A 13167-nucleotide genomic window follows, 5' to 3' on the forward strand; every position below is an offset into this window, starting at 1 on the left:
ATCATGGCTCTGACAGAAGCTGGAGAAGATGCCCGAGGTCCTCCGAGCGGAACTCTTCAGCTTGGTGCAAGTGTGCGTGTGTGCGCGGGTGTGTGTGTGTGTCACTCCCTAGGCTGTAGGAGACCTCCTGGGCTTTGTGAGCTAAAGTCAAAGCGTCAAAGACAAAAACAAAACTTGACCACAAGCAATATGAAACAGAGGGCAGGCCATTTGGCCGCTGCTTGTGTGGAAAAGTGCGTGCGTGCGTGCGTGAGTGAGTAGAGCAAAGACACCCGGGTGGGAAAAGACAACAGTGGCAGTGGTGCCGTGGTGGCAAGAGGGGAGCGATAGGAGAGCGGTCCAGGAAGTTGGAGGAATATGTGAGGGGTCAACTGGGCCTGCGGGGAGCCGGGCTCCGAGGGCTCACCACGAGAAGCGTTGCATCACGGGAGTCCTTGGCGCGTCCTCTCCTGCGAGCCTTCCTTCCCTGCGGCAAAGACGCGCGTGTGCGTGTGCACCTTGGATCACTTGCAAACAAGGCAGCACGCAAAAAGTCACCAACAGGAGCCAAACACGGAAGGCTTTTTTTTCTTTGTTTGTTTGTTTGTTTTTATATCTTCATTACATTTCATGACACATATGGACTTCATGTTATTTTCTATCCATGAATATTTACAACACTGGACTCTTTCGGTGAGCAAGCGACGGACTCGGCACCCGTGACGCTCGGAAAGACAAAAAGCCCACGTGACCTGAGTGAAGGCTCAACTTTGGATGCGTCTCGTGAGCTAACGCGGCGGCGACCTGTAAGGGCGCCGGCATCAAAGGCACGCCAGCGCAGGAGCGCTCGGCGGAGGCCGCTCGAGACGCAAAGATTGACAGGCTTCCGCTCGACGCGGCGGGGAACCTCTGGCCCCCGCCGCGCGCGCTAACGAGAGACGGGGCCTTGCGATGAGCGCTAATCGCCGCAGACTCTTGACCCCGCCGCCAATGAGGTGGGCGCCGGGGAAGGCGAGGCGGCAACTTCCCTGACCTGTGCGTGAATATGTCACGGCGCCTGCCGCAGGGTTCAGACGCTCTGTTAAGGGGGCTCAGTGGGACGGCTCTCTCCGTTATTATCGCCGCCACCTTTTGCAGCGGCGAGGGAGGGAGGGAGGGAGGAGAGAAATCTTCTTCCTTGTTAGGGAGACAGTCGACCGACCGCGTGCGTGCGTGCGTGTGTGTGAGGAAGCAACATCGCAGCATGTCTGTCTGTCTGTCTGTCAGGTGCGTTTATTGTTGTTTGCGTGGCTGTGGAGTGTGCGTAGGGTTAGGGTACAGAAAGAAAGACAACACTGTCGCTGCCTGCGACAGCTCTGGCTTTCAACGACATCACCACAAAGTCGTTTCAAAGTCAAACTTGCCAATGTACACAAAATGGGTGGCTTATCTTGCACCTTGTGACGTCAAAGGACAAAACTGTCGACTTTTTGGATGGTGAGGCAGAACTTTGAACTCGGCCCGCTTCCGCTCCTTAACTTGCATAGTAAAGGCCCCGATAGGGATGTGAAAAAGAGAAGGGCGGGCTTCCGTCCGCTTTGGGCTGGGATTTGTCTCCTTTCTCTTGTGTCTACCTGCAGTGTAAGAATGGCGCCACGCAAATGGGGTCGGCCAGCTGAGTCTACTTGCTCCAGTCCGCTTTGGCGAAGAAGGGGTGCGCTTTGATGTCGTCCACGCCGGCCACTCCGGCGCCCAGCCGCTCGCTTGGGTTGTACTGCAGCAACTGGCACACGCACACACACGAGAGGCAGCCTTCAACAACGACGGCGACGACGACGACGATGCCACTTAGCGGGCTTTGCTAACATGCAGACAGCGTTTCCCGCAAGCCGGCACCTGTTCCAGCAGCGATCTGGCTTCCTCCGACACAGACTCTGGGATGGTGAGCGCCGTGTGGCGTCCGATTCCCGCCGGATGGCACTGCAGCAGCGACTGCGAGGAGAGATAACCATCAGCGTAAACAGAAAGAAAAGGGGAAAAAAAAATCGGGACAAACGGGACGCCCGCCGAGCGCGGGAGCTAAGGGAGGACGACGCGGCACCTGAAACAACAATGATGACGGCCGTTCTGCTCTTCTTGGAACTGCCCGTCCGCGCGCGTGTGTGTGTGTGTCACAGAATGGAAAACAAAACTGTTTTTCATCATGACAATTTTGGAAAAAGTTCACTGGAATGGTTAACCAGGCGGGATTTTGAAAAGCAAACGAGTGCACTCGGCCAAAAATACAACGAAAAAGTGAGCGAGTGAAAGGCAGCTCAAGACCCCTAAGTGCACACACTAAAGCCTTATTGTTGAAATAATTGACAATAATGGCCAGTAATCACCACGAGCACCGGCGCATCTTCCAACGGAACATATCAAAAACACACGCACAAAACGACTGTGCACGTGTGTGTGTGTGTGTGTGTGTGTGTGTGTGCCGTGATGCTTTGCTTTGTGTGCCCCCCAGCTGGATCTGTTGCCTGGCTGGCTGGCTGGCTGGCTCCCTCCCGATACCTGCTGCAGGACTTCTGGCTGGGTTCCTGGCTGCAGTCAAGAGTGCCTGAGGCAAGATCTTATCCTGCAAGGATCAAGAGGCGCTATTTGCGCTCGTGTCTGTGTGTATCTTTGCCAGACGTAATCATCAAAGGAGACATCTGTGCCGCTGACTTGTTGTTTTTTCCCCAGGTAAGCGCGCTCGCATATTGTTCGACACCCCCGACTCGTGTTCGGGACGCTGATGGGCACCCTTGATGGCTGCTGATAAGGAAATATGCCCACTGGCAAACAGTTACACTTGATTTCAATTTAATAAACAATTGAAGGCCCCCTTTTGCACGTGCACTGTTCGACCGTCGCTTCTGTTCCACCAATCCGAATAATAAAGAAACTCCGATGAAACCTTTCCAGGCCCAAACAAATGGTTGGTGTCATTTGACACTTCCCAGGAAAGGTGAACAAAAGACAAAACAAAATGATTCATCCTTTGATGAGGCGGCCGCGCATTGCATTTTCGAACCGGTGTCGAAAAAGAAATAAAAGTCAAGGTAACGTCATAGTAGAAGAAGACAGCGCCAGGAGGCGAGTCTGCTCGCATTAAGCCCAAACAAGGTTATGAAGAGCACGCAACCAACCAGTTTCCTCACTTAATCGTTTGACACAAATGGGAGCTTGGGCAAACGCTAAGCAAAACTTCAAAAGACGGACCCTGGTGCCGCACGGCCTCGGCCCCTCCCCCTTTGGACAGACCGGCCAAGCGACGGCGACTTGAGAGAGCTGCCCCGGTCTTCACCTTCAAGGCCGCGGCAGCCAGCAAAGGGCCCGCCGAGGGCCGACCCCGCGGCCCGGCAGATGGAGCTCAAGCTGGGCGAGGAAGTCACGCCGACACCCCCGGCGCTCCCGGAGAACCGCAGCGAGAGGCGGCGGCCAAGACGCGCCGCGCTCGCTCGCTCGCACACATGATCTGGCAGCTTCCGTCAAAATACCAATCAACACGCAGACATCCCATAATAGCCCAGCAGCCAAAGGAAGGGGAGGACAAAATGCAAAACAAAAAAGCCCGCTCGGCCCGTTTCGGACTCACCGTGCTCGTCAGCAGCTCAAAAAGGATGGCGCCCAAACTCCACCAATCGCACGCCGCCGTCTCCTCGCCGGTGCCGCCCACCTCTGAAAAAGAGACACACATTTGGGGTCCATCAAACGGAGCAAAATAAAGATTTTTCTTCTTTTAGAAGAAAGAATTAGATGGACTCAATGTGCGGCGGCGGCTACTTGAGTTTCAAAACACTCCACATTGTCCCAGGCCGACATCTTGAATGGCTCCGTCATTGGGCCAACTGACACGCTTGCTTCAAAATGAGCGTGCGTGGGCGCGCGCGTGTCATGCCGAGTGTGTGTGTGTCGTAAAAGCGCAATTTGCATCATAAAAAAGCAGTTAAATGGAGGCAAGCGTCTGCGCGGCAACTTCACGCCATCTGCATGACCCGACCTCCCGACAGCAAACATGCTCACATTAAGAAATGGAAATTGTTCTCTTTGTGGCGTTTGAGGCGTCGTCATCTACGGCCATCCGAGAGTCATTCCGCCCGTATCTCAGGGATGCTTCCTACTACGCAAGAAATAAAGGTGCCTCCAAACCTCAAAAGCAATGCACACTGCAGAAAAGAGCGAGAGCTCTTTTGCCAAAGTCAAAAAGTGCGCCTGGGTGCATACTAGTACAGTAGCTGCGCTTGGAAGCAGATGGCTCCTCAACTTTGCTTTGCTACGCCTCCCCTGCTCACCCAGGGGGCGCCCAGAGATCAGGCTTCTCAGCTGGGGGAACACGAGAGACAAAGACCCCTGCTCTCCTAGAGGGGCCGTGTGGCTCTCTTGCAGCCAAGGTTAGACAGGGCTATGATACTGTTGCGCGCGCACACTTACAGCTAACTGAGCAACCAGTCTTCAGGGCTCCCCAGGACTACTGTTTTGACAACCAAGGAGAGAAGATCGTCATTGAACGGACTAGTGATACCTGCGTAGCCCTTAGCTGGAGGGGCGCTGGTCAACACACACACACACACACACACACACACACACGTCTGAGAGCAAGGTCGATGTCATCACAATGGATTAATGTCGAAGGAGCCGCAGGGAGAGTACAGTGAAGCTGGCTACACTTACCGCTCTGTCAGAGCGAGGCACGGAGAAAGGGAGACAGAGGCTGGGGGGGGGGGGCTAAGCGCCTCCAGAGGCCACAGGTCATCGCAGAGCAACCCTTCCGCAGAGCGACTGCGTGCCAAATATTTAAGAACAATACAGCGCACACTGCGCCGGCTGGCTATCTCAAATCACATGGACTGACTCTCCTGTGGGCCGTAAGGAACTGGCGCTCTCCTCTCCCGTCCCAAACACTGGAGGAAAGAAGATGAAAACTGCGCTGAGGCATCAGGTGGGATGATGTCACGCACGCACGCACGCACGCACGCACACACAATTGTAAAAAATGATGCCTACTTTTTAAGGATGGTTGTCCGTGTACACACTTATCAGCTTGACCTGCTGCCGGAACTACAAATGAAATATTCCATCAAAGGTTTCCCTGAGCTGTCCTTCCCTCTCCATAGAAAAATAAAAGGGGATTCGATTGGCTTCTGTTTGACAAACATTCAACTGCTTGTTTTCTTTGACTAATTGTAATCAACCAAAACATTTGCCATCTGATATTTATGAGCGGTGACCAAATGGTGAGAAAGTCAATAAGCACAAGTGCAAAATAAACAGATTAATACACTGCCACTGGATTTTTCCAAGTCCACTCCCTGCTCGTGTGTGTGTGTGTGTGTGTGTGTGAGCTTTCAAAACCTGTTTCTCTCCTTCTTTCACACACACACAAACCATAGAGAGAGCAGACCCCCTGCTAGCTCTCTGGCAAACACTCATAAATCTGTCATCAGGAATGAAGCCATAGAGCTGACCCTGTCTGGATAAACAGCAATACAGAACAAGGGCGAGAGAAAGCGCGCACACACACACACACACACACACACACACACACACACACACACACACACACACACACACGCACAGAGTTTGCTGTTTGGAATGACAAGCATATACATGAAATCAATACACGTGTTCAATTCAGATTTGTATTTTGGACAAAAGTGTGAAGAGAGAAAAAAAAAAAAAAAGCAATAAAGGCAGACGGGCAGAAAGCGAGCAGGCAGCACACGCCCCCTATTGACGGCCACGATTACAACGCGCTGAATACCATCCATCAGTGCTATTCAAACTAACAATGGGGATTTTTGGGATGATCCTGAACATGTTTTTAATGAAATGTCTTTGGCTGTAAGAAGATATGATAAACAAAGGAAGTAACGCGCAAAGCCGAGCCGCAATAGCCCTGATGTTTTTTTAATGTATTAAGGCGCGGGATTATTCGGATTATTGTCTTTAGTTTATTTGATCAATTCTCTGCCTCGTCGCCCAAGATGTTGTGTGCAGCGTGGCTATTTATTGGGTTGGCCGCTTTACAGACGAAGGACATGTTCAACACGGAACATTTTATTTACAGAAATAAGGCTATTTTTTACGATTTGGGTTCGGCGCATACAGTTTGAATAGATTATATATGGAAATATGAATTCAGTTGACAATATGTGCTTCATTTTAATTCAAAATAGAGTTTTTAACCTGATGTGAAAGATAATCACAAAAGCAAAAAAAAAAGCCCGCCAAGCCTTGAGGTCATCTACTCCCCCCCAAAAATAGTGATGATTGTTTGTACGTGTCATGTTTTAGGAGAAAACTTGAACTGGAAAGGCAATGAAAAGGACATGTCATTTCGACACGTAATGGAAAAAAAAGGAGGACAGATTACAGTTCACCTACCTCACCTTGAAGGAAAAGTCAAGAGTACCAATTTGATAGTGTGTGTTGTTTTCGGCAACAAATGTCAATTCCGTCCGAGTGTGTGAAAATACCAAAGCGCAGAGCAGAATTACTCATTTGGTGGCAACCGCTTTGCTTTGGCCAGATTTTGAGCAGCGTGCCGTGAGGCAACCGGCGAGGGCCGAGCGGGCGCCGCGGCTGGACTCATTGTTGCGCAGCAGCGCCCTTTAGAGGACCGCGACAGCATTGCGACAACATTTGACAACCGAAACTCTGTGAGAACCCTCACGACAACAAATAAGTGAGAGGAGGTCTCACCTGGGGCGCAGTACATGTTTGCGCTGGCCTCTTTGTCGCACGACTCCTCCACATCAGTCCAGCTGCAGAAGTAAGTCAGCTGCACATGACCTGAAAGAAAAAGAAGACTTTGGTTTTCAGCACTTGTCCAGTCAAGCGTCACGCCGACTTTTCCGACCGTCGGCCTCCCGACGGGCACTTCCTTGCGCCCGCTCCTTTGCCAATCCGTTTCAAGCGCGCTGCCCGGGCGATTACTCCTGTTTAGCGGCTAGCCGTTAACGCCATCATTAGAACTAATGGTGTCATTAGGTAGCCGTGGCCATTAGCCGGGGCTAGCCAGAATGATGCGGCGCGCTACTCGGTTGATGGGCCCTTTAGAACAATAATTACCACGGGGGAGACTAAAACAGCCACTCAGCTAATTAGACGCTTGCAGATAACGAGGTGGAGAGAGATGATTGTGGCACGACGAGAGAAAGAAGAAAATGGGGAGGAATGTGCAGGCCAGAGACTAAAACGGGCTCTGCTTTTTCTTTTGGTGGACCAGTGATCAGATGAGAGAGGGAGGGTGCTCCAATATAGACAGAAATACAGACAGAAAATGGATGTAAAGTCCCAAGCAGCAATCTTTACACACACACACACATTGAAGTCTTTTTTCACTCGGTTGATAAAGTTGTCCATTTGAGTTTAATAGCCTCTATCTCTCTCACCTTGGCGATCGAGGAGGATGTTGTTGGGATTGAGGTCCCGGCAGATGATGCCCTCGCGGTGCAGACTGTCCAGCGCCGTTAGCAGCTCCGCGGCCCAGCGACGGACGTAGGCCTCCGGAATTCGAGCCTGCGACGCGGCCAGCGACAACTCGTCCAGCTCGGCAAACAGCCGCGATACTTCTTGGTGGAACTCCACTTGGTCGGGCGGAACCGCCGACGGCTGCGCGCGGCGACCGTGTGGTGATTTCTCACGGCCCTGTATCGCTTTGTCGCCGAGGCCCGCGTCCGGCAATGAGTCGTTATTTATTTTGTCTGGCTGCTTTTGTCCAAAAGTCAAGCTGTAGTCATCCCAGAGGGAGGTCAAGACGGACGAAGACGCGACGACACCGGGGTCAGGTTTTGCCCGCTGCCCTTCCTCTTCCTCGGGGAGTTGTAAAACATCCGGCTTGCTTGACCTTTGAGGGGAGGCGGCCGCCTCCGGGCCCGGACGCGGCGCCGAAGTCTCCGATGGCTCTCGTCGAGAGTCGGCGGGCTCGCTCACGACGGGGAGATTGACCAAGAGGTCCGGCGGATGAGCCTCGTCCTCCGCGGCCGCCTCTTCAAAAGAAATGACCGGCACTGACTCGTTGGAGTCTTTATCGCTACAATCTAAGCCCCGTAGCTGAGCAGTGTGGCTCTTGACCTCCAGAGCCAGCTCTTGAAGGTTCTCCGCCACGGGGGGCTCTTTGTGGGAGGAGGGGGCCTGCTGCTGGGCCTGCTGCTGGGCCTGCTGCTGGGCCTGCTGCGGGGCCTGCTGCGGGGCCTGCTGCGGGGCCTGGCGCTCCCCGCAGTCTTGGCAGGTCACCTCGCTCGCGCTGTCTTTGCTGTCGATGCGGAAAAACTCCATGGGCGTGCCTTTGGAACCTTCCAGAGACGGCGACGGTGGGCCTACGGGGTCGCCCGGCTCCCGACAGCCGAGGGACGACGGCGGGCTGTCGTTGCCGAGCGGCGAGCGGCTGCGCGAGGAGGCGCTGGCCGTCCCGCTGGCCACGCCAAACGACACTTCCCGCTCGCTCGCGGCGGCGTCCACCTCCAGAGCATCCGGCTCCACTTTCTCCTGCTCGTACTCGTTGCAAAGCGTTAGGTAGCTATTGGTGCACTCCTCCTCGGACGTCGCGCCGGAGTCTGGGTGGGCTGCCGCTTTTTGGCGAAGCCTGGCAAAGAGGCCGCTTTTACGAGGAGAGCCAGATGGCTCACGGACTCGCTTGTTTGCGTGCGCCGCAGAATCGGAAGCGCACGAGGCGGGCGGCAAAGAAGAATCCTCAGCCGGGCGCGGCGCGGTCGACTGCGGCGAGTGTACGGCGGCCGTATGGCTCTTCTGGATAAAAGGAATGTCGAAGCTGTCGTCCGGGTTGCAAGTGTGCAGGTACTTCCCGATGTGGGACCACAGCTTTCCGCCTGCAGAGGTACACGCAATCACGGAGACTTAGGCATGGTCGAAATCAAAGCTGGCTTCTGGATTTTTTGGGAATGAATGAATACATTTGGCAAAACTGAACCCAAAGTGCAAGCGCACACAGAAAATAAGTCCAAGTTGGAATCCTTGAGCACCGCCCAAAAGGCGAGAGAGATGCCCGGGTGTTGGCGTAGCTAATGAAGCGTGCCACCACCTGCTACCGCAATAATGACCTGTGACACGCACAGCCATCTCCATCAAACATCTGCCCGGGACAAGGTCACGCGGCAAGACCGGCGTCTAGCGCCGAGGCGGCGGCGGCGGCGTCTTACCCTCGGCGTGGCCCAGCAACAGGAAGACGGTGTCCTCCGAGTCGATGAGTTTCTTGAGCTGCACCATGTGCGGCACCGAGCGAGGCGTGATGCTCTTCTTGGCCCGGCCGCAGTCGCTGCTCTTCCTCAAACCCTGACGGAGGCCAAAAAAGAATTGGGAGACGTTTGGCACTGTCACCTTCTCGACTTGACGCGCTTCCGCAAAAGGCAAACGTTTGTTACGGTTTGGGGAAAACGGCTAATCCTACTGCCCTACGCTATGACAATGCCCCCTGCTGGTCAAACGCACACCAGAAGGCGCCTCAAAGGATTCATCGTGATAAGCGAGCTATTTAATTCTTGCCATTCTTTTGCTTCTGACTCCGGCGTGGATGGCGGCGTGGCAAAGGTACCATTATCTACTAATGCCAGGGATGCCCCGACTCAAAGTCAGCGGATCCATCAAGCTATACAAGCGTGTGTGACTTTCAGAGAGTCGCACAAATCCAGTTCACATTGGCAGCAAGTGTCCGCAGATATGTCCCCATATATGCGAGTGTGTGTGTGTGTGTAGCGATGTGTGGCCACACCGCACGTTGACATCTGGCACGCGTCTCACACCTGAGCGCAGAGGAGCTGACAGGGACAGGCCCATTAGAATCAATTACAGCGGTCACCGACAGCGGCGGGGCGGGGCGGGGCATCTGGCACACTTCACACACACACACCATCATCAGAAAAACTACGCCAGACTTACTTTCATGACGAACATCTCTCCTGTTCTCTTGTCCATGACCAAAAGAACCTGCCACGGGAGAAGGAAAGGGAGAGGCTCGTTAATGGGCAGCTTACAAACGGCGATGACAAAAGGGTTCAATGACTTCCGCCGGAGCGCAAAATAAACGAGACGGGAGAGGGGGATTAACCCGTGGGGCCAATGTCACAGCCGCCGAACACTGATTTAAGCACATTAGGGCTCAAATTATTAGCCGATTAGCCGAGCAGATGGGTGCAAACAAATGAGTTTGCGGCCAATTATTGAGCATAGACACGTAACATTTCTCATTTCATTCGTTGACATTGCGCCGGTTGTCCAAGATCACGTTCAGTGGCATTTCATTTCAGTCTTTTTCCAACGCTGCCGTGCCATACGTCAATCAAAGTAAGCGTCCGTACTTGCCAACGAGTTTCTTGTTTTTATTATGATATAAGGAGGGTTTATGATTCAATCATTTTTTTCCGCATGTGTCAACGGTTTCAATTAACGAGCAGATGTCGCCGGCCGTCCTTATATGCTGACCTTCCTTTCACACGCGCCACCAATGTTCCAATTTCCTTCCTTCCCTGCCGCTCTGCCTGATATCTTCATTTGCGCCTCTTTTCTGTCCTCACATCATCATCGCTCTCGCGCTCCATCATCAGCCTCTCGGGGGAGAGCCCGAGCATATGTGGGCGACCCGGTGAGTGAGTTCTGTGCGTGCGTGTGTGTGCGCGCGTGCGCTCTTTCCGCGTGACCCTGGCCGGGACCAAACAGGTGCGGGCTAAATGGATATGAATGGAGATGTGAGTAAACAGAGCGGTGTCGCTAGCCAGGGCGCTAATATAATTAAGACACAAACATCAGGGAGGATGGGGGGACGGCGGCAGGGCGAGGAGCTTTCTCCATCTGTCTCTTCTGTCCCCATTAAAAGTGAAAGGTGGAAGGATGAGACGAGGAGGGCGGGCCGCTCAGCGTTTTGCCACGACTCCGACTGCCAAGCTGCTTTGAAAGTGATGGAGCGGCCAAGTCGGGCGCGGCCAAGTCGGGCGCGGCGGCGGCGGCGCGCCGCTCTCGTGTCAACATTCTCCTTAAGGGTTTTACGCGCACGTGTTGAGGATGAGCATCATTGATTCGGTGTCGCGCGGCGCTCGCCGAGCCGCTTGCCAAGTCATTTCATGGCTGAGTGGGGAGGTTGCTTCGCCGGCAGCTGGCTGACAGAACCGGCAACCCAAACTGACCTTGGTGCTAGTCATAAGTGCCGCTAAACGCGCGGCTACGCACGCACGCACGCACGCACACACACTACAATACTCTCTACAATATTATCAAGTCAATCTTCTGTTTTATTGCTGAAGGAGGAGAGGCCACACGGGGACACGCTGTCCATATTCATCAGGACACGAGTCAACAAATGTTCTGCACTTGCGTGAACAAAGTGGCTGGCGAAGACAGACGCAAGCATTTGCGTTTCACCTTGAGCCCCGCAAATCCACTGCCATTTTTTCCTGTCTCGTGCTCCTTCTATACAATAAGTGTCAGCATTTTTAAGGGTGGACTTGCGTTATCAGAAAAATTTCCCTCGACGGCTCGGTCCCTAACCCCGAAAGACAGACGGCCCGTTTTTACGACCTTTCAGCGACCTTACCTTATCGATGACGCCCACCACCCGGTAAGCGGCGAGATCATCGGAAAGACTGTGCTGGCTCCCTCTGCTGGTGGACGCGCAGCACTGCGCCCCCATCACCTACAACCAAAACAGTCATTCCACGGAGATCGATGCACACCTAATGAATGAGTGAAAAGGAAGTCAGCGAGCCAGCGAGCCAGCGAGCGGTGGCTCACCAGCGTCCGCGAAGGCGCCTGGCCCATGTTGGCGCAAAGATGCCGACTGGATATTTGCTCTGCTCGCATCAGGTACTCGGCCGTCTTTTTCTTGACTGCCTCTCGCCGCGTGGGGCTGGGCTCACCTGCGTTGTGATGTTCATTCATTTCCAACCACATTTTGGGGAAGAGGAGGTCAAGGAATGGTCAATCCTGCCTGATCCCCCACTCTCACCTTGAACACCTTGCAGCAGCAGGTCCACTCCGCTGCGGTAGAAGGAGAACGCCGCCCGGTAGTCCTGATCCTTCTCTTTCTGCGCAGCCACGCAGATCAGTTGGCTGGCTTTGTCCAGGTAGTCAGCCTTCAGCTTCTCCTTCTTGGAGAACACTGACGCGCGGCCGGGCCGAGGGACCTCCAGCTTCGAGGCCAGGGAAGCGGGCGACGGGGGGCGGCGGAGACGGTGCAGGGAGGGCAAGTGTGGACTGCTGCTACTGCTGCTGCTGCTGCTGCTGGCGGCGCCCCCGTGCGGCTGCTTCGGGGAAGTGCGGCCCAAGGCCACGCCATCGTCGAGCTCAGCCAGAGACTCCGTGTCCACGGCCAGGGAGTTCAAGTCGCTGCCTGGAAAATGTGTGGATAGAAGGAACGTACCTATGCTTGAATGTGAATTGCAGCTCTAATCCAATTATTAAGACAAAGAATTCAAGCTTTACCGCCATACTCTGACGTGATTGTGAAATCTTCTGCACAGCTGCGGTCTTGTTGAACTGAAGAAGAAATCCAAATGGATTGTAAGGATTGTGAGGAAAATGCCCACGCCCACTCTTTGATTGTTTAACATTGTGACTTGGAAGAGTCCAAGGATCGCTTCTAACTTCCATCGTGACGGCTAGAATATCAGATCAGCAAAGCCCTTGCAGATAGAAAAGTAGTGCTTTGGCATCCTTTTGTGGCTGATCAACATTCAAGAAGCCTTTTTTTTTTTTTTTTAATCAATAGCATCAGTGTGGAATCAGATTGAAAACAAGTGAAAATATGAGCACCTACCATCCGAGCTGCAGTCCGCGGCCAGAAATTGGGAGAAAGGCTCGGACGGTCCGATGAGCTCCGAGCCGTCGTGGACCTCGCCGCCCTGGACGACACGTGTCCAGATTTGGGGCTCGTGCTTTCGCGCATGTGCATTCGATGGCGCCGACGTCTCACCTTAAAGAACTCGCGGATGTGCTGGCTGCTGTACAGAGCGGGAATGTTGGCAGAGAACTGCAGCAGATCCTCCAAGCACTGTCTCCTCTCCTCAATCACGGAGTCATCAAAGCGACCTCCACGTCAAAGAAGAGACATTTTTCCATATAGTGTGACCTTTACAAATTGGCTCTCTCATCCTCAATGGCTAGGAGGCAGAACAGGATCTCACAATGTTTAGACATGAGAGAGCCAAGACAAATGTATTTGATACAAACTTA

General features: G+C 53.6%; 1 protein-coding gene across 13 annotated transcripts in view; it reads right to left on the minus strand.

Moving 5' to 3' along the window:
* Positions 1 to 13167, minus strand: part of LOC147042029 (inactive ribosomal protein S6 kinase delta-1-like) — a 21133-nt gene continuing 7966 nt past the window's right edge. For 3 of the 13 annotated variants that reach the window (XM_085937467.1, XM_085937472.1, XM_085937465.1), the window contains 12 exons: positions 12908 to 13023; positions 12752 to 12836; positions 12418 to 12471; positions 11942 to 12355; positions 11728 to 11852; positions 11531 to 11629; positions 9883 to 9930; positions 9147 to 9279; positions 7380 to 8816; positions 6688 to 6777; positions 3581 to 3663; positions 1957 to 2578 (listed from right to left, as the gene is read on the minus strand). In XM_085937467.1, coding sequence (XP_085793593.1) covers positions 2339 to 2578; positions 3581 to 3663; positions 6688 to 6777; positions 7380 to 8816; positions 9147 to 9279; positions 9883 to 9930; positions 11531 to 11629; positions 11728 to 11852; positions 11942 to 12355; positions 12418 to 12471; positions 12752 to 12836; positions 12908 to 13023 — 2924 coding nt within the window. In that variant the 3' untranslated portion in view covers positions 1957 to 2338. The other 10 variants (XR_015068872.1, XR_015068875.1, XR_015068876.1 and 7 more) reach the window with 9 other exon arrangements.

Source organism: Syngnathus leptorhynchus, chromosome 18 (assembly GCF_054491065.1).
Source record: "Syngnathus leptorhynchus isolate UIUO chromosome 18, UIUO_Slep, whole genome shotgun sequence".
NCBI lineage: Eukaryota > Metazoa > Chordata > Actinopteri > Syngnathiformes > Syngnathidae > Syngnathus > Syngnathus leptorhynchus.